We start from the raw sequence: 24,372 nt of genomic DNA on the forward strand, positions 1-24,372 counted from the left end.
CTTGGACTACGGGAGAGTCAGGGCGCTCTCTACGTTGCAGATAGAGAAAGGAGCTGTGTGTTAGCAGGGTTGCCAACTTTCAGTAAATTTACGAACAGTTTGTAAAATTCATAATTGTTACATCTGTCCAGGAATGTCCGTTAAGGACATGCAGCCTACATGTGCGTAATGGACATTCAAGGACAGTTGCAAAAAGTACAGATTTTGCAAACTATTCGTAATTCGTAATTCGTAAATTCATTGAAAGTTGGCAACCCTGCGTTAGTGGGCGTCCTGACTCTCCGGTAGTCCAAGGGAGGGGGCGAGCACGATACTCCACACCAGGGAGAAAACCTCGCATTACTATATGGAGTTACAGACAGAAGAACAGGAAGTAAGGATTTCTCAGAAGAAATAAGGACATTTAAAAGCAGAATGGAAGGATGAGGTAAGTGAAGGAGAACTGCACAAATTCTGGGCCAGATTCACAAAGAGTTACGCCGGCGTATCAGTAGATATGCCGACGTAACCCCGAATCTAAGCCCGTCGTATGTCTAAATGTATTCCCAAACTGAGATACACTTAAACATGCCTAAGATACGACGGCCTGCACTGTCGTATCTTAGGGTGCAATATTTACGCTGGCCGCTAGGTGGCGCGTCCATTGAGGTTGGCATAGAATATGCTAATGAGTAGTTACGCCGATTCATGAACGTACACTTGCCCGTCGCAGTAAAGATACGCCGTTTCCGTAAGAGATACGCGGCGTAAAGATAAACATGCCCCCTAGGTGGCGTATCCTATGTTAAGTATGGGCGTTGTTCCCGTGTCGAAATTTTGAAATTTAACATCGTTTGCGTAACTCGTCCGTGAATAGGGCTGGACGTCAATTACGTTCAGGTCGAAACCAATGACGTCCTTGCGACGTCATTTAGCGCAATGTACGTCGGGAAATTTTAGGGACGGCGCATGCGCATTAGGTTCGGCGCGGGAACGTGCCTAATTTAAATGCTCTACGCCCCCTACCCGGCTGATTTGAATTACGCGTGCTTGCGCCGGGGGATTTACGCTACGCCGCCGCAACTTTACAGGCAAGTGCTTTGTGAATCAAGCACTTGCCCGTAAAACTTGCATCGGCGTAACGTAAATGAGATACGTTACGCCGCCGCAGATCTACGTGAATCTTGCCCTCTGTGTTTTTATTCCGTTGCCATGTATTGTATATGAATGGTCTGCCTTAACACGGTGGCCGAAACGTATGTCATAGATAATCAATTGTTTGCATTATTGAATTCAATGCCATCAAATGCCATTAATTCCATGAACACCAGCTGACATTTAAAATAACAGGGCTGTTAGATTGACTGCTGAAGTTGGAGAAAAAAAAAGTGACTAAGGCCTAGTACACACGAGAGGATTGATCCGCGGAAACGGTCCGGAGGACCGTTTCTGCGGATAAATCCTCTGGCGGATTTTGATCTCATGGTTGTACTAACCATGAGATCAAAATCCGCGCGGAATTCCCTCCGCGGTAATTTGACGCGGCGACGTGCTGTAATATAAGGACTTCCACGCATGCGTCGAATCATTACGACGCATGCGAGGGATGGATTTGGACGGATTGATCCGGTGAGTCTGTCCAGACCATCAGATCAATCCGCTGGACTGGATTCCAGCGGGTCGATTTCTTAGCATGCTAACAAATTTTGATCCGCTGGAAATCCATCGCCCGGAAAAATATCCGCGTATAAATATCCGCTGGATCATACACACCAGCGGATCTATCCGCTGAAACCGGTCCGCGGATACATTTCAGCGGATCGATCCTCTCGTGTGTACGGGGCCTAACAGTTCAAATTAATTGTTTCTCTTCTGACAGTTTCAGATTTATGAAGAGGAGGGTGGTTGAGGTATTAGCCAAAGAACAGAGCTCAGGCGTATGTAAAGAGGCAGTGGAGAAAATAGATGTATTAAGAGGAGGAGCTGAAAATTGTCATGAAAGGGGCAACTATAATCTAGTGGCCCTTTCATGGTAGAGACAGATTTCTGTAGGCTAAATACAATGTACCATTTAAAATGCACCATGGTGTGGCAGTGATTGGTAGACATGGTGAAAGGTGGGTGTTCATGGTTTATTGCGACACACCTTTTCATCTATTCCATCATCAGGTCCTCAGGTGACATCTCAAAGAAGCAAAAATATAGGGAGCCTTTAGAAAGCCATGGGCTGGTACCGCAGCCTATTTTTTTTTCTGTCCCAGGAATGTTTTAATGCTATAACCACCCCACACCACAGCAATTTGTGAGGAAAAAAATCTGGGTTTTGTTTTTATTCAACGTGAGTTTGCTCATTCAGTCTAACAAACTGTATTTTTGATTTGACAGATCCGGTCTCAAATGTGAAATTAACCAGTAATGTAACAGAATGGGTCTGGCCAGGATTAGATTCAGTGTCTCTGACCTGCTCAGCCAATGGTACAGATGTCACTTACACCTGGAGCCTACAAGGAGAACCACTGCCGCTGCCAAACCACTACCTCAGTGAGAATAAAAAAGTCCTCACAATTAGCCCTGTCACTGCTAATGACAATGGAACCTTCACCTGTACAGCCACCAACTGGATAAACAGCCAGAACAGCAATGGAGTAAATCTCAAACTGGGTTGTAAGTGTTAAAAGTTTTTCTATTAACAGTAAACCGTTTTAAGACTGAGCAATCAGATTCTAGCATAAGCCCAGTTGTGACTTGTTCTCTTTAATAGCCTATTACATCTACATGAAGAAAAATCTGACTGGTTCTTTTAAAATTGTGCAGGCTTTTTGATATAAAACTAGCTGAATACCCGGCATTGCCCGGTCTTCCTATCTTAACCTTTTGGGGAGGAAAATCATAGTAATATAAATATACCCATCTTTTATATAAGGATGAAGGTAAGGGTTAATTTAACTGTCATATATTTTTATTTGGCATATAAGTAATATGTGTACCAGGTATTATTGAAATATCTCCAGGCGTACAGAAGTTATGTGGGAACATACATTTCCCATTGATTTGCATGGGACTTTAAACAAAAACCCTGACCCTCACAAATGGGGGTAGTTAAGGGATAAATTAACTATCCTATAGTTTAGGTGGACATATAAGTAACATGTGACCAAGTGTTATCGAAATATCTACAGCCGTTTGGAAGTTATGAAGTAACATGTATTTCCCATAGAGTTGAATGGGACTTTAAAGGAAAACCCCGACCATGGCAAATGGGGGTGGGTAAGGGTTAAACCACCTATCCTATGTTTGTTGCTGACATATAAGTAACATGTGTGCCAAGTTTCATGTTAATATCTTTAGCCGTTTGGACGTGATGCTGGAACATACATACATACACACACACACACACACACGTTGAGTTTTATATATATAGATGTATAGTATGCTTGCCCCCTTATTTGGCTTTGCTTACTTTTTTGGAGCCCCATAGTGCAGCTTGGGGGTCAAACATGAGTCAGAGGTCACGTGAAGCCTGACAACCACAAAAATAAAATGCAGCTCAGTTACAGCATATTAGTATCAACTAATAGAGATCTTTATAAATAAAAATATCAGTACCCTCTAGGTAGTCACAGAAAAAAAATTGAGAAATGTGCTCAAAAGGTTGCAACATAAATTCACGCCTCTTACCAGATGGTTAGGATCTCAAATTATAGAGGAGATCTATCTCACTATATAAAACATCCACAGAGCCCAGCACATAGGACAAGATCATCCTGATATTACCCACCCGTCCCCCCCCCACCACCAGCAGTATTATCCAAGGCAGTCAATGGGTACATTGAGTGGCATGTGTTCAGACTCGATGCCACTCTCATGCAAAGGTGGAAAAAGGGCGACACTTCATAGTGCAGTATATTAAAACCATGTGTTTATTAAAGGTAAAAATGCACTTTCACTAGAAGGTAAAAACAAAGCGGTTTCAACACGAGTACAAACACGGTCGCAGTCCTCACCTGCCAGCTTGTGCACGATGACGTCACAGATGTGGCTCCACCCGATGTGTTTTTCCATAATAGGCATCAACTGAGATAGGAGCATGAATTTATGTGAGGGTGGCAACCTTTTGAGCACATTTCATGACTTTTGTCTGATATAGAATACATTCTAAGCACTGGGAGATTCACATAAATATTGGAATGTTTTACTTAAGCTTTATGAACTGTCAGGCCCCGTACACACGGCCGAGGAACTCGACGTGCCAAACACGTCGAGTTCCTCGTCGAGTTCAGGGATGAAGCCGCCGAGGAGCTCGGCGGGCCGCCTTCTCCCATAGAACAACGAGAAAATAGAGAACATGTTCTCTATTTTCTCGACGAGTTCCTCAGCGGCTCCATCGGGCCAAAAGTGTACAGACGACAGAGTTTCTCGGCAGAATCCGGGTTTGACCGAGTTTCTCGGTGAATTCTGCCGAGAAACTCTGTCGTGTGTACGAGGCCTCACTTTAAATGTGAAATTGGTTGATTAAAAGTTGTTATAATATATTCAGATGCAATTTTTTTCTGTGACTACCTAGAGAAGCGCACTGGTATTTTTATTTTTACTTGCTTTTAGTCTTGTGTTCAGACTCACTGGGTTGCAGCTCTATTTGATTTATTTATCACTTTGTATTTTTAGATTCAATTATATGTATTATTGTTTGATATGAGGAGAAGTGCAACAAAAAATATTTTGGTTATAGTAGAGATATTTATTTATCTACATTCCTGTCAACTAAAAGCCTATGTTGTGACACTGTTGACACTCTCAGGAGTTGGGAGACAGTGGGCGTGAAGTGCACTGAAGTATATAAAATAAAAATGGTAATGCAACAATTGGATGTTTGCAGTAATGAAAAAGCAACATCTACTCTTAACTGCATACACACCAGGCAAAGTGTGTAAGATCAGACATTTGACAGATGTTACCTGAAGACTGACAGCTGCTGGCTGACTCTGAAGATGAAATGTCAGACTCAAAGTGGGGAAAGCTAAGTAGAAGTGCACAATTATAATAAATACAGAATATTCAGAATATCACATATGCCTAGCTGTATCTGGTGATGTTAAAGGGGTTGTAAAGGTAAACGTTTTTTTACCTTAATGCATCCTATCTGACAGCACCGCCCCCCCCCTTCCCCCGAGCCCCCGTTTTACTTACCTCACCCCTCGAAAGTCCCGGGCGCGTTCTCGTCATCCTTTTTGGTTCCCAGCCTGCCCGTTGATTGGCTAGGCTGGGCGGATTGATAGCAGCGCAGCCATTGGCTGGCGCTGCTGTCAATCACAGCAGATGACGCGGCGCGCCGGGGGGCGGGGCCAAGTGATACAGTCGGCGGCTATGGCCGCCGCTGTATCACGAGAGCGCGCTCGCAAAAACTTTCCACCATGCGAGGGAGCTCGCATGAAGGTGGAAAGCTTTTGCGAGGAGGAGCAGAGACAGCCGCCGAGGGACCCCAGAAGACGTGGATCGGGGCCACTCTGTGCAAAACGAACTGCACAGTGGAGGTAAGTATAACGTGTTTGTTATTTTTAAACAAAAAAAATCTTGCCTTTAGTGTTCCTTTAAAGTTGATGCCCACGTATGATCTTTATTGCATAGTTACATAGTTATTTTTCACAAACCCTCCTATATGGTATTTTCTTAACCACTGCATAAACAAAACAAAAAGCTGGAACAAAGTTTGTGTGCGTTTTCACGCATTTTTAGCTCCTTTGAGCCCTTTGGGGCACTAGCTCCTCTCAAAAACACACGTTTGGTTGGGGGGGGGGGCATTCTGCCTGTAGGAGCATATGCCTGAAAAAGCCCTAGTGTGTATGCACACATTGGCTAACATTGAGAGGAGTTTCTAGGCAGAAAAAAATAAGAGCTCAAAAGATCTCAGAAGCCTATAGGAGCCGCTTCTTTGAGCTGCAGCATGCATGATCTCTTAAGGCAGCATAGGGAACAAGGAGGCCGAAAACATTTGAAGATTTTAGTCTATTTTACCTTCTTTAGGCCAGAGACACACTTGTACGATAAACGCTCTGAAATTGGGAGCTCATGTCGCATGACGTAAGCAAATCAATGTTTCCCTATGGGAGCCGTTTTAACTGGTCTGACACAAGTCGGTACGACTTTAAAAAAAGTTCCTGCACTACTTTGGTCTAACTTTGATAATACTTCAGCCCATTGAATATCATTAAAGTCGGATCAAAGTTGCATCATCGTCTTAACTGATCCTTCTTTGGCATGCGACTTGTGCCCTGAGGATCTTTAAAAAATAATGGCATGGGGTTCCCCCTCCAAGAGCATACCAGGCCCTTTGGTCAGGTAAGGATTTTAAGGGGAACCCCCAAAGTCCATACCAGACTCTTATCGGAGCACACAGCCTGGCAGGTCAGGAAATGGGGTGGGGATGAGTAAGTGCCCCCCCTTACCTGAACCATACCAGGCCACATGCCCTCAACATGGGGGGATGGGTGCCCCCCCACCCCAAAGCACCTTGTCCCCATGTTGATGAGGACAAGGGCCTCTTCACGACAGTGGCCAGTGGTTGTCGGGGTCTGCAGGCGGGGGGTTTATCAGAATCTAGAAGCCCCCTTTAAAAAAGGTGGGCTAAGATCAAGGCCCCCCCACCCTTAGTGAATGAGTATGGGGTACATTCTACCAATTCACCTAAAAAAAGTGTCAAAAATAAACACAGTACACAGGTTTTTAAAGTATTTTATTAAGGAAGCTCTGGCGTCTCTTCCGATTTCTTCTCCCCTCTCCGCCTCTTCTCTCTCTTCTGGCAATGCCTTCTCCCTCTGCCGGTTCTCCTCCACTCTCCGCTGATGTCTTCTAGCCCTGTCCGCCATCTTCTGTCTCTGCCGGGCCTCCTCTCTCCACTGTCTTTTCCCTCTGATCTTCCTCTGCTCTAATGCTGGGGCTGCCGTGTGCCAATACTTATATTGACATGGGGTGGGGCCACCCACTGACGTCATCCGGAGGCCCCTTCCCCTTGTGACGTCACTGCCCGGGGGAAGGGAGCACCCACACCCCATGTTGAGGGCATGTGGCTTGGTTTGGTTTGGGGGGCGCTCGCATGTCCCCATTCCCTTTCCTGAACTGCCGTGTGCTCGTATAAGGATCTGGTATGGATTTTGGGGGGACCCCACGCCATTTTATTTGGGCGGGGGTTCCCCTTAAAATCCATACCAGATTGAAGGGCCTGGTATGCTCTAGGAGGGGGAACCCTATGCTGTTTTTTTATTTTATTTTTTTATTTGCTGTGGCATTTCCCCTAAAGAGTCTTCCCAGACACAAATTGCCTGGTATTGTCGTTATCAAAGTCGGATCCCCATTCATTGAATTCGGATGGATGTCAGACTTCAAAAACACAGGGCAAAGTCGGATCCACAGTCGTATGGCTGTCATCTCGTACCAGTGTGGACCCGGCCTTAGACACTTCTGAAGATTTGTAGGTTTGTCTAACAGCCTAGCAGCAGAATGTAAGAGATTGCAAAGGCTGCTGAGAAAAAATCCAAGACTCTCTGCAGCCTTGCTTAGTATTAACTTACCCACACTTACCCACACTTTTTACAACGAAACAAAAAAATATATACATAATCCAAGTTTCCTTTAAGGTTTCAAATTTTCTTTGGTGCATCAATTTATGTAATGATTTTTATCATTAAATGTATGACTTTAATGATGTCATCACAACCGTGTTTTAGTAGATGTTCATGAGTATGAAATTCTAGCTAACAAAATGGCTGTATCATAAAGCTGCCAAACTGTTTTGTGAACCTGACATATTCGTAGAGATCTAACTTATTTTTTGAATCGTATTAGCTAGGCTTTTATTTACTTTTTATTCTGACCGGATGTAACAATGACTGTTCTATATTGCAGCTGCAATCTCGGCGGTGACACTGACCGGTAACACATCGGAAACGTACATCTGGGCTGGAGAGGACTCTGTGTCTTTACATTGCTTAGCTGATGGATCGAATGTCACTGTCTTCTGGAAATTGAATGGAGGATTAATATCCCCGAGTTCTCAGTATCAAATATCACAAGGTGATTCTCCTCTACACTCCAATCTCCTCATCAGCCCCGTCTCTAAAACTGATGCTGGACCTTTCACCTGTGAAGCATCTAATCGGCTTGGAAATAAAACCAGCAATTCCCTAAGTCTCAACTTGGCCTGTGAGTAATTGATTTTCATTAATATGTGAATTATATTTTTAAAGTGAAGGCGCTTCTAGCACTAGAAACTTGTATAAGAAGATCCAAAGGGAGTTTTGGGTAACACTGGTGTGTCATTTTCAGTTTCTAAAAAAACATTTATGAGGAAATTACCTTCTGTATATATTATATCTTCATTCTATGACTACAGTTTGTAAGCTGAGAAACACGAGAAGAGGACCTATGTAAAACATTATAGGTTTATAATGGTATCTTTGTTCTATTTTTTTTTTTTTTTTTACAAACTTTTTATTAAGTGGAAAATGGTGTAAAAAAAAAAAAGTTCAATTATACAGATATAAAAAGACAGAATATTCTGATACATATATCCTGGTAACTAGTGACAATGCTGATAGCCACAACCCCTGTAACATGTTCTCATTCTAATGTTGTACAAGCAGCACAGCCAGCAAATTCAGGTGCCGTGAGCAATCATTGCCACACGCATAGGTGTGCACAGCCTATTACATTAGGGTGTGCACCTCAAAGCTCAAACATATATGTGGGTGTGCATGTCAGCAGAGCAGTGGGCAGTGTGAGTAGGGCAGAAATTGGTGTCAGTAGTTTTTATTTTTATTGAATTTTTTATTATTTTATACTATATTTTATATAATTTTGTTTTTATTATATACAATTTTTTACACATTTTTTATAATCTCCATTAGGGGGCTTTGGTGAAAGGTTAGGGGTTTAAAACAAGGGAAATCTGCGCCACACAGGGTGATTAGGGTGTGCCCAGGCACACCTGGCACACCCTGTGCGCACGCCATCACAGGAAACTGCATCATGTGGACAGGCTCAATAGGTATTCATGAGACTTTGCAGTGGGATGAACAAAAAACTATAGAATGCACGTTTAAAAAATGTGTACTGCAGAATTTAATTATATGATTGTGCAGTTATAATTTAACCACTTCAGCTCCGGAAGATTTACCCCCCATCATAACTAGGCAATTTTTTGTCATACGGCCATTAATTTTGAAAAAAAAAAAAAAAAAATTTTTTTTACGTTCTGCTCTAAAACATATCCAATAAAAATGTTTTAAAGAATCACATTTCTTCATCAATTTAGGCGAATATGTATTCTGCTACATATTTTTTGGTAAAAAAATCCCAACAAGCGTGTATTGATTGGTTTGCACAAAATTCATAGCGTCTACAAACTATGGGATATATTTTTTTTTTTTTTTTTTTTACTAGTAATGGCAGCGATCAGCAGCTTATAGCGGGACTGCGATATTGCGGGGACAAATCAGACATCTGACACTTTTTTGGGAACCAGTGACACTAATACAGTGATCAGTGCTAAAAATATGCACTCTCACTGTACTAATGACACTGACTGGGAAGGGGTTAACATCAGGGGCGATCAAAGGGTTAAATGTGTGCCTAGCTGGTAGTTCAGTGCAGTGGGGGGGGGGCTTTTACTAGTGGAAGGAATAGGTCGCTGTTCCTGCTTTGCAAGAACACAGGATCCATGCATTCTGTACTGACAGAATTAACGTCAATCTGCCTTGTTTACATAGGCAGATCACCATGCTGCCTGTGTACAAAATGATTAGCAGATGCCAACGGACATCGGGTCTTCCGGTCCCACTGTGTAGAATCACAGCAGGAGCGATCCTGCGCAGCGCGGCCATCCTGTAAGGCTGGATTCACACCTATGCATTTTTAGTGCTTTTTGCATTTTGCAGATTTGCACTACAGAATGTGTGTCATAGGAAACATGGTAAATGGACTTTAGTGCAAAACTGCAAAATGCAAAAAGCACTAAAAATGCATAGGTGTGAATCCAGCCTTACAGTAAATCTGATATAGGGTGATCGACAGGCGATTAAAGGCAATATAAACCTTCCTACCAGCATACCTCCCAACTGGCACAGATTCCACGGATTAACACATGACCTCTGTTTGTAGATTGAGAACTAACATTTGCTATTAACAAACTATATATACATCCCACAATCCCTGGGCCTCTCAGTCAAGTGCTGGCACAAGGGAAAGCTGAACAATACCAGGCAGAGCATTCATAGGCACACAAAGAGCTCACAAAACAGATTTTTATTTTATTTTTATTACATCAGCACTACCCTTAGGCATGTGCGCACAGGGTGCACCAGATGTGCCTGGGCACACCCTAATTACCTAGTGGTGTACATTAGCATTATCGCTCTATGTGGCAGCAGGGAGATCAATGTGCCAGGGCCATATATATGTAAACACACACGTATGTGTTTGAGCTTTGGGGTGTACACCCTAATGCAATAGGCTACACACACCTATGCCTGGTATAAATAGCATGGAAAAGACTGGTGAAGCCATAAAATAGTTGACAGACATGTAGAAAGATGCATAACAAGATGCATAAAAGCTAAGGCAAATGACTGTAACAAAACCAATATTGTCAATGTAAAATGGCAATGTTCGCACATGAAGACTTTGGCAGTTTTTACAATAAGTAAATTGTAAATCGAAAAGAAAAAGAGCTACAGAAATATCCAAGAAAAAAGGGAATTGAAGAACCATATTACAATGGTCATACCAAGGATCCCATTTAGTATTGTAATATGTCATACAGTATTATTATATAAAATATATAATCATTTTTCCATATGGCAAATGGAGTCCACCTTTATTTTAATTTGGCTATAACCTAATAAATTGAAACACAAGCCTCACCTGAGGGATAAAAATCTCTAGAATAGGGGCACAAAGTAAACAATTAGCAATTATAAGGTGAATAGGATTACTAGATATACACAAAGAAAAATCCTCCAACTTAAATGGTTTCTAAACCCTTGTGTTTTTTTTTTTTGTTTAATTAACAAACATGTCATACCTACCTCCACTGTGCAGTTAATTTTGCACAGAGTGGCCCTGATCGTCCTATTCTGGGGTCCCCCGGTGGTGCTAGTAGCTCCTCCCCGCATCTGGAAACTACCTAGGAGAAGGGGTCTCCTTGGGGGTTTCCCATGCGGGTGTGCTCCCGAGTCCAGCATTCGGTGTCCATAAAAACAGAAAGCCGGACTCGGCCCCGATGCCCGCGTCATTGGATTTGATTGACAGCAGCAGGAGCCAATGTCTGCATTGCTATCAATCTATCCAATCAAGAGCCGGGACACTGGCCAGAGAGAGCGAGCGGTGTGGGAACGAACGGGCTCAAGTGAGTAAAACAGGGGGGCTAGGGGCTGCTCAGTGACAGAAGTTTTTGTAGGATGCATTAAGGTGAAAAAAACACAAAGGTTCACAACCCCTTTAAGCCAGATAGGAGGAATTTTCTCACGTTCCCCAAAAATATGGGGAAAAGAATCCCCGGGATGTGCATCCTCTAAAACAAATAGGCAAAACTGATGGGAAGATAGAATGCAACTTAACAAGCGTAAAGTACCATCAAGTAAAACGTTTTATCGCAGTTTCATGTGAAAGTGTGAGTAGACAATTTTTTGATCTATTATAATAACATGAATTTACTGCAGTAAGGTCTCATTTTACTGGTAGCCACTACAGCAAGTAGATAAGGGAGAAAATATAATTTTCAGAATATCCATTGTTACGTTTTTCAGGAAGGATACAATCACCTTTCACTTGCACAAAAGTGTGCCATAGTGCTGAACTTTATGATGAGCATGACGAAAAATGGGTATTCCTTTGGTTTATAAATGAACGGGAGGGAGCCTCTGTCTCCTATTCATTCATCTTCAGTGCAGCTATGGCTGCATAGAAAGGGATTGGGGAGTAACCTTCTCTGTCTCAACGAGAAGATATCAGGGGTCTGTTTGGAGCAGGGCTGATATAAAAAATGTACTGTTAAATGTATTTACATTTTTTTTAAACAATAATAAGTGGGGGGTACAGGCAGTACACATGTAAGGGGCCCAGAGGTCCCCAGGGGCCCGGATGGCAACCCCCTTTAAAAAAAAACAAAAAAAAACGTGTTTTTATAAAAAATATATATTTTTTTTAAATATATTTTTATTTAATTTTTTTATTAAAGGGCCCAGAGGTCCCCAGGGCCCTGGATGGCAACCCCCCTCCCCTTTTTTTTTTTTTTAATTAAAGTTAAAAAAATGTTTTTATATATATATATTTTTTTTTAATTTATTGTTTATTAAAGGGCCCAGAGGTTTCTTTTTTTAATTTTTATTAAAGGGCCCAGAGGTCCCGGATGGCAACCCCCCTTTTTTTGTAATTTATTTTCATTAAAAAAATATATATATTAATGGGCCCAGAGGTCCCCAGGGCCTCCGATGGCAACCCCCCTTTTAAAAAAAAATATATATATTTTTTTATATATTTTTATTTCTTTTTTTCTTTTTATTAAAGGGCTCAGAGGTCCCCAGGGCCTCGGATGGCTACCCCCCTTTTTTATATATATTTTTCTTTATTTCTTCTTTTTTTGTAAAGGGGGCCCCCCCCCCCCGCTTCTCGATTCAGGTGGAAGCATCCCCCCCGGTTCTCTGCCCCAGGGGGCCCATGCCTAAAGCTTTGTAAGGGGCCCCATAATTCCTGATGGCGGCCCTGGTTATAAAGTACATATTGTAACAACTGAATAACACACATTTTTAACTATGCACTAATCTCTAATGTTCATACGTATATTCAAATTTCCCTGTTGCTCATTTATATGTGAAATTATCTACAGGTATACAGAGATTTAGAAAAGATACTTGATGATAATTTTGAATTCCCCTGCTGAGTTGACATCATTTTACATTTCATAGGGAAGCCGGAAGGAAACATTACTTGCTCTGCTGAGCCTGATACACAGGGTGTTAAACTTGGCTGTTCCTGGTCAGGAGGAAAACCAGAAGCTAATGTGTCCCTGACCTTTAATGGAAAAACAGAGAATGGAAGGAATAATGTAACCAGCCAAGTATCCATAGGTGATAATTTCCAAGGATCAGATCTCATCTGCAATGGAGATCAACTAGGAAGAACATCCAAATGTACGAGGAAAATAGGTGAGTTTCAGTTTTGTCCTCTTGAAGCATATTAATATCACCATCTTCCACCACAGTCAGCATTTTATCGATTTGATTCAGAGTTCAAAAAAAGTAACATCACCATGGGCTTTGTATGAAGGTGCAACATTTGATGCTCACCATCATGAGCCTATAAAATATCATGTCTTCAGATCTTTGAACGTATAAACAGGAGGACGTTTAAGGATACTTATTTATAGAGAGAAGCTCTGGAAGTATCCCACATACTGACCAGTGTTGCCAACGGTCAGTATTTTTACTGGCAGCCAGTAAAAAATGGGCACTTTTCTTCTGCCAGTAAATGCCAGTAAGGCCCCGTACACACAACCAGTTTCCTCGGCAGAATTCAGCTTCCGACCGAGTTTCTGGCTGAATTCTGCCGAGAAACCCGGCCGTGTGTACACTTTCGGCCGAGGAAGCCGACGAGGAGCTCGACGAGGAAATAGAGAACATGTTCTCTATTTCCTCGTTGTTCTATGGGAGCTCTCGGCCCGCCGAGCTCCTCGGCGGCTTCAGGGCTGAACTGGCCGAGGAACTCGATGTGTTTGGCACGTCGAGTTCCTCGGCCGTGTGTACGGGGCCTAAGAGGAAAAGGTTGCCAGTAAAAAATATGTCTATGACACTCAGCTCGGAACTGCCCGTGCGCAGTTCGGGTTTGGAGGCGGTCAAGACCACCTAAGTGCCTGCTACAGTGTGTTCAGTCGGTGCCAGCAGAGAACGGGACTGGTTGAGGTGGTGTCTGAGAGAGTTGTGTGATGTCATGGTGCAAGGGAGCCAAGTGGAGCAGCCAGAGCCTTGTATGAGCAAGCAAAGCAAGTCAGTAGCAGGACTTTTAGTGCTGTTTGGAGTGGAGGGACCACCTGGTGTGCAGAGAGATTGTCACTGTGACTCAGGAGGGGACGTGTCGTGTAGGTGATCTGTGCTGCTGCCCACTGCTGTCAGTGTCACTGTGAGAGTCAATTTCATGTGTGTGTGCTGCCCATTTTAATTTCTTGCCCTCCTGTCCCTGAGCTACTTACTTACTATATCGAAAATAAAATAAGAAAATTGTTTTTTGTCTTAATATCTATTAAATCACATTTCTAATTGCATATTGTACTTATTTGTAGCTTACATACTGAAATTTGTACTTAAAACTGTGATTTTGTAACTTTTGGAAATGCCAGTAAAAACCTGGCTGTGCCAGTAAATTTTTGGGTGCTGTGTCAGTAAATTTCAAGCTGATAGGTTGCAAACACTGATACTGACTATGGAGTGATTTACTAAAGGCAGATTTTCCCCCAGAATTTTTCAAAGAATACCCAAACATACGTATGTCCAGGAAAAAACAAAACAAAAAAAACAGTCTATTTGCCTTTAGAAATCAACCCCTATGAGGAATTCTGCAGCCTTGTAGATTGAAGTCGGGTTCACACATATGCGATGCAAGATACAAGAGCGATTCCAGCACCGGTTCCCGCATCCCATGTCTCTCGCAGGCAGTTCACACTGCCCTATGCGAACTGCTGTGGGTGTCAATACAAAGTTAATGACACCCCCAGATCTGTTCACAGATCTCAGTGTGAACTGTGAAATGGTACAGGAATCGGATCGCATGGGTGTGAACACCCATGCGATCTGGTTCCAGTGCAGACCAGAAAAAGGGTCCTGCACCGTTTTGTTCCAAATGCAATGCAAATTCAGCCATACAACCTGTATGGCTGAATTTGCATCTCAAAGACAGCAATGTGGTGCAAATCAAATGCACTGTCTGACATTGCAATAGTGTGATCACAGCCTAAAGAACGTTGTCAATTCCTCTTAATTGTAAGAAATGTTTGGGCAACCAAACTAGATGTTGTGGATTCAAAGGAGTCCTAACTGAACACACTGTATATAAATCTATGTATATATTGTTGTGCAGCATACTTGCATTTGGTGGTATGTGTGTAGACTGCCAGCAGGGGCGGACTGACCATTGAGTCACTCGGGCACTGCCCGAGGGCTCCATGCCACTAGGGGGCCCCATCAGGGTTGCCAGGCTCAGTAAAACCAGGGACAGTATGTAAAAATCTGTGTTTTTTTTTACATCTGTCCCTGATATGTCCGAAACCGACATGCTTTTGATGTGAAAATCCAGAGATTTTAGCTGCACTGCCTCCTGGCGTGGTGGCCATATGTAAGCCCAGGGGCCCCATAATCTTCTATTGCCCCGGGGGCCCCATAAGTCGTCAATCCGCCCCTGACTGCCAGTAAGTTCCGCCTGTAACTTGCTAATGTTAATGTACACTGGTGGCATGGCATGGCATCCCTCCCTATGTTCATATTGGCCATTTCTGTAACGGATTGAATAAGAATGAGAAGTGAAAGTAGATGTAAATTCCAACCAATTATATTTTGTTTGCTAAAGCCAGCCATATATGGATTGAAATATGTCTGGTTCAGCAGGGACTGGCTGAATTTCGATTCATGTATGGGCACTATGGATTTACAAAAGTCAGTCTACTAATTGACTCTTGTACAGCTGCCCTGTCCGATTTTCCCCACTCGATCAGCACTGCAGGCTATAGTCTGCAACACTAATCAGTGAATTCTGATGGCAGGTAAGTCTCCCCACTGTCAGAACACAATAAATCAATGGGAAAGATTCCCTCATCCACATCAAATGTGTGGATGATGGAATCAGGCCAGTTTGAATAAACTGGCTCCTGTATGGACTGCCTAAAGCATTGGAGTTGATATACTAAAGTCAAATAGGCTGCTTACTTCGAAAGGTAAGTTGCACTTTGCAAGGGGATTTTCCTTTAGCTTAGTGAATGTAGTGTAAATAATACCCACTCATGTGCACGGAAAGAAAAAAAATGTATTTTTGTTTGCACATGATTGGATGATGGAAATCAGGAAAGCTTCAAATTATTCACTAAGCTAAGTAAAAATTCCCTTGCAAAGAGAACAGCTGATTTGCCTTTTCGCAAATCAATTCCACTGTGTCTAAACAATTGCCTAATATTCTTGAAACAAAATACTTGACTTTTCTCTTCATTTGTTTTTTGTTGCATCTCAGTGCTGCGGATCCCCTGCAGCCTCTTTGCAACAGTTTCCTGCCTAAATGCTCTCCAATGATGGCTTCATTAACCTTTTTCAGGACTGGCTTTCTGATGGTCACAATGGTGCACCATACCTACATACAATGTAATGGAATGGCCAGTTGTAATCTCCATCAGAAGCCCATTCTACCCTTGTGTAACACAGAAGTACAGATGGGAAACACAGAGCGTTATCACCCTATAACAAAAAGTGCCCAAAGACTTTCATGGAATGATCATGAGCTATTATTTTAAATAAAGCTTCAGAATAAAAAATATCATAAATGAATTTCAAAATCTAATTAACATGTTAAAGCTTGTATGAGATTTTAGTAATTTGGGATTACATATTTATTGGCGTATAACACTCACTTTTTTACCCTGAAAATAGAGGGTAAACTGTGCCTGCGTGTTATACGCAGGGGGCTGTGGAAAGTTTTTTTCCGGAAACTTCCCTCTTAAAATTAGGGTGCGTGTTATACGCCGATAAATTCGGTAGTTAAAGTGTGTATTTTCCCCTATCATATTCACTATGAATAGGTAGTATTGTAACTGTGAAGTATAAGATCATTCAGTGATTGTTGTCTGATCTCAGTAGACATTCCCACCTGGTCATTCTCGTGGTATTTCCCATTTAAAATACAATTCTTTGGTCTTTGATTTGAGTAGCCACTTTGGGCCAGATTCACGTATTTCAGCGTAACTTAGCTGCGGCGTAACGTATCCCATTTACGTTACACCGCCGCAAGTTTACAGCGTAAGTGCCTGATTCACAAAGCACTTACCTGTAAACTTGCGGCGGCGTAGCGTAAATCCGCTCGGCGCAAGCCCGCCTAATTCAAATGGGACGGGCACCATTTAAATTAGGCGCGTTCCCGCGCCGAACGTACTGCGCATGCTCCGTCCGTAAAATTACCCGACGTGCATTGCGCTAAATGACATCAAAAGGACGTCATTAGTTTCGACGTTAACGTAAATGGCGTCCAGCGCCATTCACGGATGACTTACGCAAACGACGTGAAATGTAAAATTTTGACGCGGGAACGACGGCCATACTTAACATGGGTTACACCACCTAGAGGGCATGCTTAGTTTTATGCGACGCATCTCTAAGGAAACGACGTAAATTTAGATCGACGGGCAAAGCAAAGTTCATGAATCGGCGTAACTAGTCATTTGCATATTCTACACCGACCGCAATGGAATCGCCACCTAGCGGCCGGCCTAGAATTGCAGCCTAAGATCCGACGGTGTAACACAGTTACACCTGTCGGATCTTAGGGCTATCTATGCGTAACTGATTCTATGAATCAGGCGCATAGATACGACAATCGTATCTCAGAGATACGCCGTCGTATCTCTTTTGTGAATCTGGCCCTTTGACTTTAATTTTTTAACTAGCCTAAATGTATGTAACCTGAACCATGCAGTTGTGTAATAACATGTTGATTGTATGCTTTTTGTGTGTTTATTTCATCAGGACCTCCATTGGCCCTAGAACATGACAACAGCAAAATCACTGATACAAATGTGGGGGGCAATCTAAACCTGACAGTGACCCTGGAACCTGGACTGCCAGCCACCTTCACTTGGCTCCATACCCCCTCTAGCCAAAGCAAGGAATCTATCCAAAGCCGGGAACCCTTAGTGAGCAGCACCGATTTTAGTTCCAGTTACCTGATCCGAGACGTGACTGTGAATGATGCTGGAAAATATGAATGCATAGCTAAGAATATAATTGGAACTCAAAGCTTTCTCTTCAATGTCAAAGTTGAAGAAAGTGAGTCTATTTCTAAAAGACATAAAAAGATACAATTTAAAAATCCTCCTATGAAAACACTGTTAAAGTGGAACTTAAAAAGAATGGCATTGCAACACATAGTCGTACAGTGCTTTTGAAAAAGTATTCATACCACTTGAAATGTTTCACATTTTGTCATGTTACAACCAAAAACGTAAATGTATTTTATTGGGATTTTATGTGATAGACCAACACAAAAAGACACATAGGGCCAGATTCACATAGAGATACGACGGTGTATCTCAGAGTTGCGTCGGTCGTATCTATGCCTAAGATCCGACAGGTGTAACTGTGTTACACCGTCGGATCTTAACTGCAATTTTAAAATGGCCGCTGGGGGCGTTCTCGCTGATTTACGCCGAGAATATGTAAATCAGCGAGATACGCCAATTCACAAACGTACGTGGGCCCGACGCAGTCACTTTACGCCGTTTACGTAAGGGTTTTCCCGGCGTTCGCGCATACGGATAGACGTAATTTACGCAAACGTCGAAACCAATGACGTCCTTGCGACGTCATTTGGAGCAATGCACGCTGGGAAAATTACCGGACCACGCATGCGCTATTCGATCGGCGTGGGAATGCGCCTGATTTGAATAGTACACTCCCCCTAGCCGCAGAATTTGAATTCCGCCGGGGGAAGTTTTGAGGTAAATGTTTTGTGAATTACCCACTTGCCTCTAAAACTTGCAACGGCGGATCTTAAATCACATAGGTTACGCGGATCTAAAGATCCGCTAACCTATGTGAATCTGGCCCATAATTGTGAAGTGGAAGAGAAATAATAAATGGTTCTTAAACATTTTTTACAAATATGTAAAAAGTGTGGTTGGGCATTTATATTCAGCCCCCCTGAGTCAATATTTTGTAGAAACACCTTTTAACTGCAATTACAGTTGTTAGTCTTTTTGGGGATGTCTTTAACAACTTTGCACATTTAGAGAGGGACATTTTTGCCCATTCTTCTTTGCAAAATATCTCAAGCTCTGTCAGATTGGATGGAAAGTTTCTGTGAACAGCAATTTTCCAGTCTTGCCACAGATTCTCAATTGGATTTAGGTCTGGACTTTGACTGGGCCATTCTAACACGTGAATATGCTTTGATCTAAACCATTCCATTGTCGTTCTGGCTCTGGCTAGGGTAATTTTCCTGCTGAAAGGTGAACCTCCACCCCAGTCTTTTGAAGACTCTAAGGCCCGGTACACACGAGCAAACATGTACGATGAAACCGGTCCGTCGGACCGTTTTCACCGTACATGCCTGCCAGAGGGCTTCTGTACGATGGCTGTACTAACCATCGTACAGAAGTCCGCGCGTAAACAATACGCGGGGGGCGTGTCCGCGTTGTCGCCGCGGCGATGACGCGGAGACGTGGGCGGGCCTGCCATTTAAAGGCTTCCACGCATGCGTGGAAGTCATTCGACACATGCGAGGGACGGCGGGCGCTCGGACATGTACGGTAGGTCTGTACTGACGACCGTACATGTCCGAGCGGGCAGGATTCCAGCGGACGGTTTTAAAACACGTCCAGAAATATTTGACCGCTGGGAAAAGGCCCGGCGGGCAAATGTTTGCTGGAATTCGGCCCGCTCGCGCCTACACACGACCGAACATGTATGCTGAAACTGGCCCGCGGACCAGTTTCAGCATACATGTTTGGTCGTGTGTACGGGGCCTAACAGGTTTTCTTCTAGGATTGCCCTGTATTTGACTCCATCCATCTTCCAATCAACTATGACCAGCTTCCCTGTCCCTGCTGAAGAAAATCATCCCCACAACAAGATGCCTCCACCACCATGTTTCACAGTGGGGATGGTGTGTTCAGGGTGATTTGCAGTGTTAGTTTTCCGCCACACACAACGTTTTGCTTTTAAGCCAAAAAATATCAATTTTGGTCTCATCTGACCAGAGCACCTTCTTCCACATGTTTGCTGTGTCCCCCACATGGCTTCTCGCAAACTGCAAATGTGACTTCTTATGGCTTTCTTTCAACAATGGCTTTCTTCTTGCCATTCTACCATAAAGGCCAGATTTGTGGAGTGCACGACTAATCGTTGTCATGTGGACAGATTCTCCCACCTGAGCTGTGGATCTCTTCAGCTCCTCCAGAGTTATCATGGGCCTCTTGGCTTCTTCTCTGATGAATGCTCTCCTTGCCCGGCCTTTCAGTTTAGGTGGATGGCCATGTCTTGGTAGGTTTGCAGTTGTGCCATACTCTTTTTATTTTCAGATGATGGATTGAACAGAGCTCTGTGAGATGTTCAAAGCTTGGGATATTTTTTTATAACCTAAACCTGCTTTAAAGTGGAGTTCCACCCATAAATATAACATTACATCAGTAGTTTTAAAAAAATATCATTAGTCCTTTAAGATTTTTTTTTTTTTTTTTTTTTAGATGCCTTCAAAGTGTTGTTGCTAGGCAGAATAGTTAATCTTCCCTCTTCCTGCACCTAGGTGCTTAAGCTTCCTAACCTACACCGCACAGACTCCTGGGAATGTAGTGGGTGTAACTTTCCAGGAGTCTATGCATTCCCCAGTCTCGAAGAATCATGTGACTTGGACAGTACAGGTGCTGAAACCTGATCTGAAACCTATTACACTGCTTGTGCAGCACTGAGCATGTGCGAGATCTGCAAGGCTGAAATCCAGAAGTCATACAGTCTGGCTTCATGATGCCCACACTTAAGATGGCCCCAGTCAATTTCTATTTTATAAAGTGTCTAAATGCTGTAACAACCTAACAAAACGGACCTTAGTTTACAGACTAACTTTACTAGAATACATTAAGCTTGTGTATTACAGGGGTATTTATATTTAAAAAGTGAAATTGTGGCCGGAACTCCGCTTTAACCACTTGCCGACCTGCCACGGTCATTTTACGGTGGCAGGTCGGCTCCCCTGCGCGAGAGCACATAATATAATGTCGGCTCTCGCGCAGGCCACTAGGGGCGTGTGCGCGCGCCCCCCGCTCGTCCCTGACCCCCGTGCCGCTGGGCACATGCGATCGCTCGTTACAGAGCGAGGACCGGGAGCTGTGTGTGTAAACACACAGCTCCCGGTCCTGTCAGGGAGAGAAATGCTGATCTTCTGTTCATACAATGTATGAACAGAAGATCAGTCATTTCCCCTAGTGAGTCCACCCCCCTACAGTTAGAACACACCCAGGGAACATACTTAACCCCTTCCCCGCCCCCTAGTGTTAACCCCTTCACTGCCCGTGGCATTTTTATAGTAATCCAATGCATTTTTATAGCACTGATCGCTATAAAAATGCCAATGGTCCCAAAAATTTGTCAAAAGTGTCCGAAGTGTCCGCCTTAATGTCGCAGTACCGAAAAAAAAATCGCTGATCGCCGCCATTACTAGTAAAAAAAGATATATTAATAAAAATGCCATAAAAATAACCCCTATTTTGTAAACGCTATAACTTTTGCGCAAACCAATCAATAAACGCTTATTGAGATTTACGTATCGGCCTAAACTGAGGAAAAAAAATGTTTTTTTATATATTTTTGGGGGATATTTATTATAGCAAAAAGTGAAAAATGTTAATTTTTTCAAAATTGTCGCTCTATTTTTGTTTATAGCGCAAAAACTAAAAACCGCAGAGGTGATCAAATATCACCAAAAGAAAGCTCTATTTGTGGGAAAAAAAGGATGCCAATTTTGTTTGGGAGCCACGTCGCACGACCGCGCAATTGTCAGTTAAAGCGACGCAGTGCCGAATCGCATAAAAGGGCTCTGGTCTTTGACCAGCAATATGGTCCGGGAGTTAAGTGGTTAACCTTCTCCACAACTTTATCCCTGACCTGTCTGGTGTGTTCCTTGGCCTTCATGATGCTGTTTGTTCACGAATGTTCTCTAACAAACCTCTGAGGGCTTCACAGAACAGCTGTATTTATACTAAGATTAAATTATACACAGGTGGACTCTATTTACTAATTAGGTGACTTCTGAAGGAAATTGGTTCCACTAGATTTTAGTTAGGGGTAAAGGGGGCTGAATACAAAGGGCCAGATTCACGTAGCTCAGCGGATCTATAGATCCGCTCGATCTACGTGAATTAAGATCCGCTCCCGCAAGTTTAGGAGGCAAGTGGCTAATTCACAAACCACTTACCTCCAAACTTGCGACGGCGGATCCTAAATCCCCCAGCGGAATTCAAATTCCGCGGCTAGGGGAGTGTCATATTTAAATCAGGCGCGCTCCCGCGCCGATTTAAATACGCATGCGTCGTCCGGGGAATTTCCCGGCGTGCATTGCTCCCACTGACGTCAATAGGACGTCAGTGGTTGCGACGTGATCTAGACTTGCGACGCGCGTGTTCGTGAATCGGCGTACGCAAACGACGTAGGAAATTTCAAAATCGACGCGGGAACGACGGCCATACTTAACAATACTTACCCCTGCTTTTAGCAGGGGTAAGTATACGACGGGTACCGCGCTACGGAAACGACGTAAGAACACCGCGTCGGGTCCGCGTACGGTCGTGAATTTCGCGTATCTCGCTGATTTACATATTATTCAGTGTAAATCAGCGGGAACGCCCCCGGCGCCATTTTTAATTCAAAAAAAAGATCCGACAGTGTAACACAGTGTGACACTGTCGGATCTCAGCCCTATCTATGCGTATCTGATTCTATGAATCAGGCGCATAGATAGGACCAGAAAAAATCCGAGATACGATGGTGTATATGAGATACACCGTCGTATCTGCTTCGTGAATCTGGGCCAAAGTATGCACGCCATACTTTTCACATATAGATTTGTAAAAAAAATTGAAAACAATTTATAATTTTCTTTCCACTTCACAATTATGTGCCACTTTGTGTTGGTCTATCACATAAAATCCCCCAAAAAAAGGGATTTTTAATACAGCTTACCTGTAAAATCCTTTTCTTGGAGTACATCACGGGACACAGAGCGGCATATTCATTACTAGTGGGTTATATGGAGTACCTTCAGGTGATGGACACTGGCAATCTCAAACAGGAAGTGCCCCTCCCTATATAACCCCCTCCCATAGGAGGAGTACCTCAGTTTTGTAGCAAGCAGTATGCCTCCCAAAATGGTCCCCATAAGAGGGGTGGGAGCTCTGTGTCCCGTGATGTACTCCAAGAAAAGGATTTTACAGGTAAGCTGTATTAAAAATCCCTTTTTCTTTCTCGTACATCACGGGACACAGAGCGGCATATTCATTACTAGTGGGATGTCCCAAAGCAATGCTTACAATGAGGGGAGGGAGACATCTTCCCAAGACAAAAGGATTTAATTTAGAGATATACTCAAATCCTAATAAATCCAACTTAGTTGAGAAAAATAAATTTAAATTTTTAAATTTTACTCAAAAGGGAGCCCCCGGAATCCGAGGGTCTCAAACTGCAGCCCGCAGCACTGCCTGCCCAAAGGCTGCATCAGTATTCCTTCTTACGTCCAACTGGTAGAACCTTGTAAACGTGTGGACAGAAGACCAGGTTGCCGCCTTGCAAACTTGAGCCATAGAGATCTGGTGGTGTGCTGCCCAGGAGGCGCCCATGGCCCTAGTAGAATGAGCCTTTAATGATAACGGAGGAGGCAACCCCTTCAAGCCGTAGGCCTGAGTGATTAACTGTTTAATCCACCTCGCGATGGTGGATTTTTCAGTTGCCTGCCCCTTCTTGGGCCCATCCGGTAAAATGAACAACACATCTGTTTTCCGGATCTTCTCTGTAGCTTTAAGATAGGCCTTCATGGCCCTGACAATATCCAAGGTATGCAGCAACCCTTCCTTTCTGGAAGTAGGTTTAGGAAAGAAGGATGGTAATACCAAATCCTGGTTTAGATGAAAACTGGATATAACCTTTGGTAGGAAGGAAGGATGAGGGCGAAGAACGACCTTGTCCTTATGCAAAATAAGATATGGTTCCTTACAGGATAAGGCTGCCAGTTCCGATACTCTTCTGGCGGAAACTATGGCGACCAAAAATACTAACTTCCTTGTCAGTAAAACCAAAGGAATTTCAGCCAACGGCTCAAAAGGTTGTTTCTGTAAACTTGACAGAACAAGATTTAAATCCCACGGACAAAGCGGGGATTTAACTGGAGGATTAATACGCAAGACCCCTTGAATGAAGGTCTTAACCAGCGAGTGGGTGGCCAGCGGCCGCTGAAACCATACTGACAAAGCTGAAATCTGTCCTTTGATTGTGCTTAATGCCAGTCCTTTATCCACTCCGAGCTGGAGAAAACTTAATACCCTATCGATGGTAAACTTACGAGAAAGCCATAACTTGGACTCACACCAGCCTGCATAGGCCTTCCAGACCCTGT

General features: G+C 43.2%; 1 protein-coding gene across 6 annotated transcripts in view; it reads left to right on the top strand.

Moving 5' to 3' along the window:
* The window catches only part of LOC120916458 (carcinoembryonic antigen-related cell adhesion molecule 1-like), a 92,055-nt gene that overhangs the window by 35,738 nt on the left and 31,945 nt on the right, over positions 1 to 24,372 (top strand). For all 6 annotated transcript variants that reach the window (XR_005743988.1, XR_005743986.1, XR_005743987.1 and 3 more), the window contains exons 4-7: positions 2,365 to 2,643; positions 7,879 to 8,175; positions 12,936 to 13,175; positions 17,742 to 18,041. Coding sequence is in view for 3 of the 6 variants with exons in the window: in XM_040327432.1 (XP_040183366.1) it covers positions 2,365 to 2,643; positions 7,879 to 8,175; positions 12,936 to 13,175; positions 17,742 to 18,041 (1,116 nt within the window). In the remaining 3 variants the exon portion in view is untranslated. The remainder of the gene's footprint in view (positions 1 to 2,364; positions 2,644 to 7,878; positions 8,176 to 12,935; positions 13,176 to 17,741; positions 18,042 to 24,372) is intronic.

Source organism: Rana temporaria, chromosome 10 (genome assembly GCF_905171775.1).
Source record: "Rana temporaria chromosome 10, aRanTem1.1, whole genome shotgun sequence".
Classification (NCBI taxonomy): domain Eukaryota; kingdom Metazoa; phylum Chordata; class Amphibia; order Anura; family Ranidae; genus Rana; species Rana temporaria.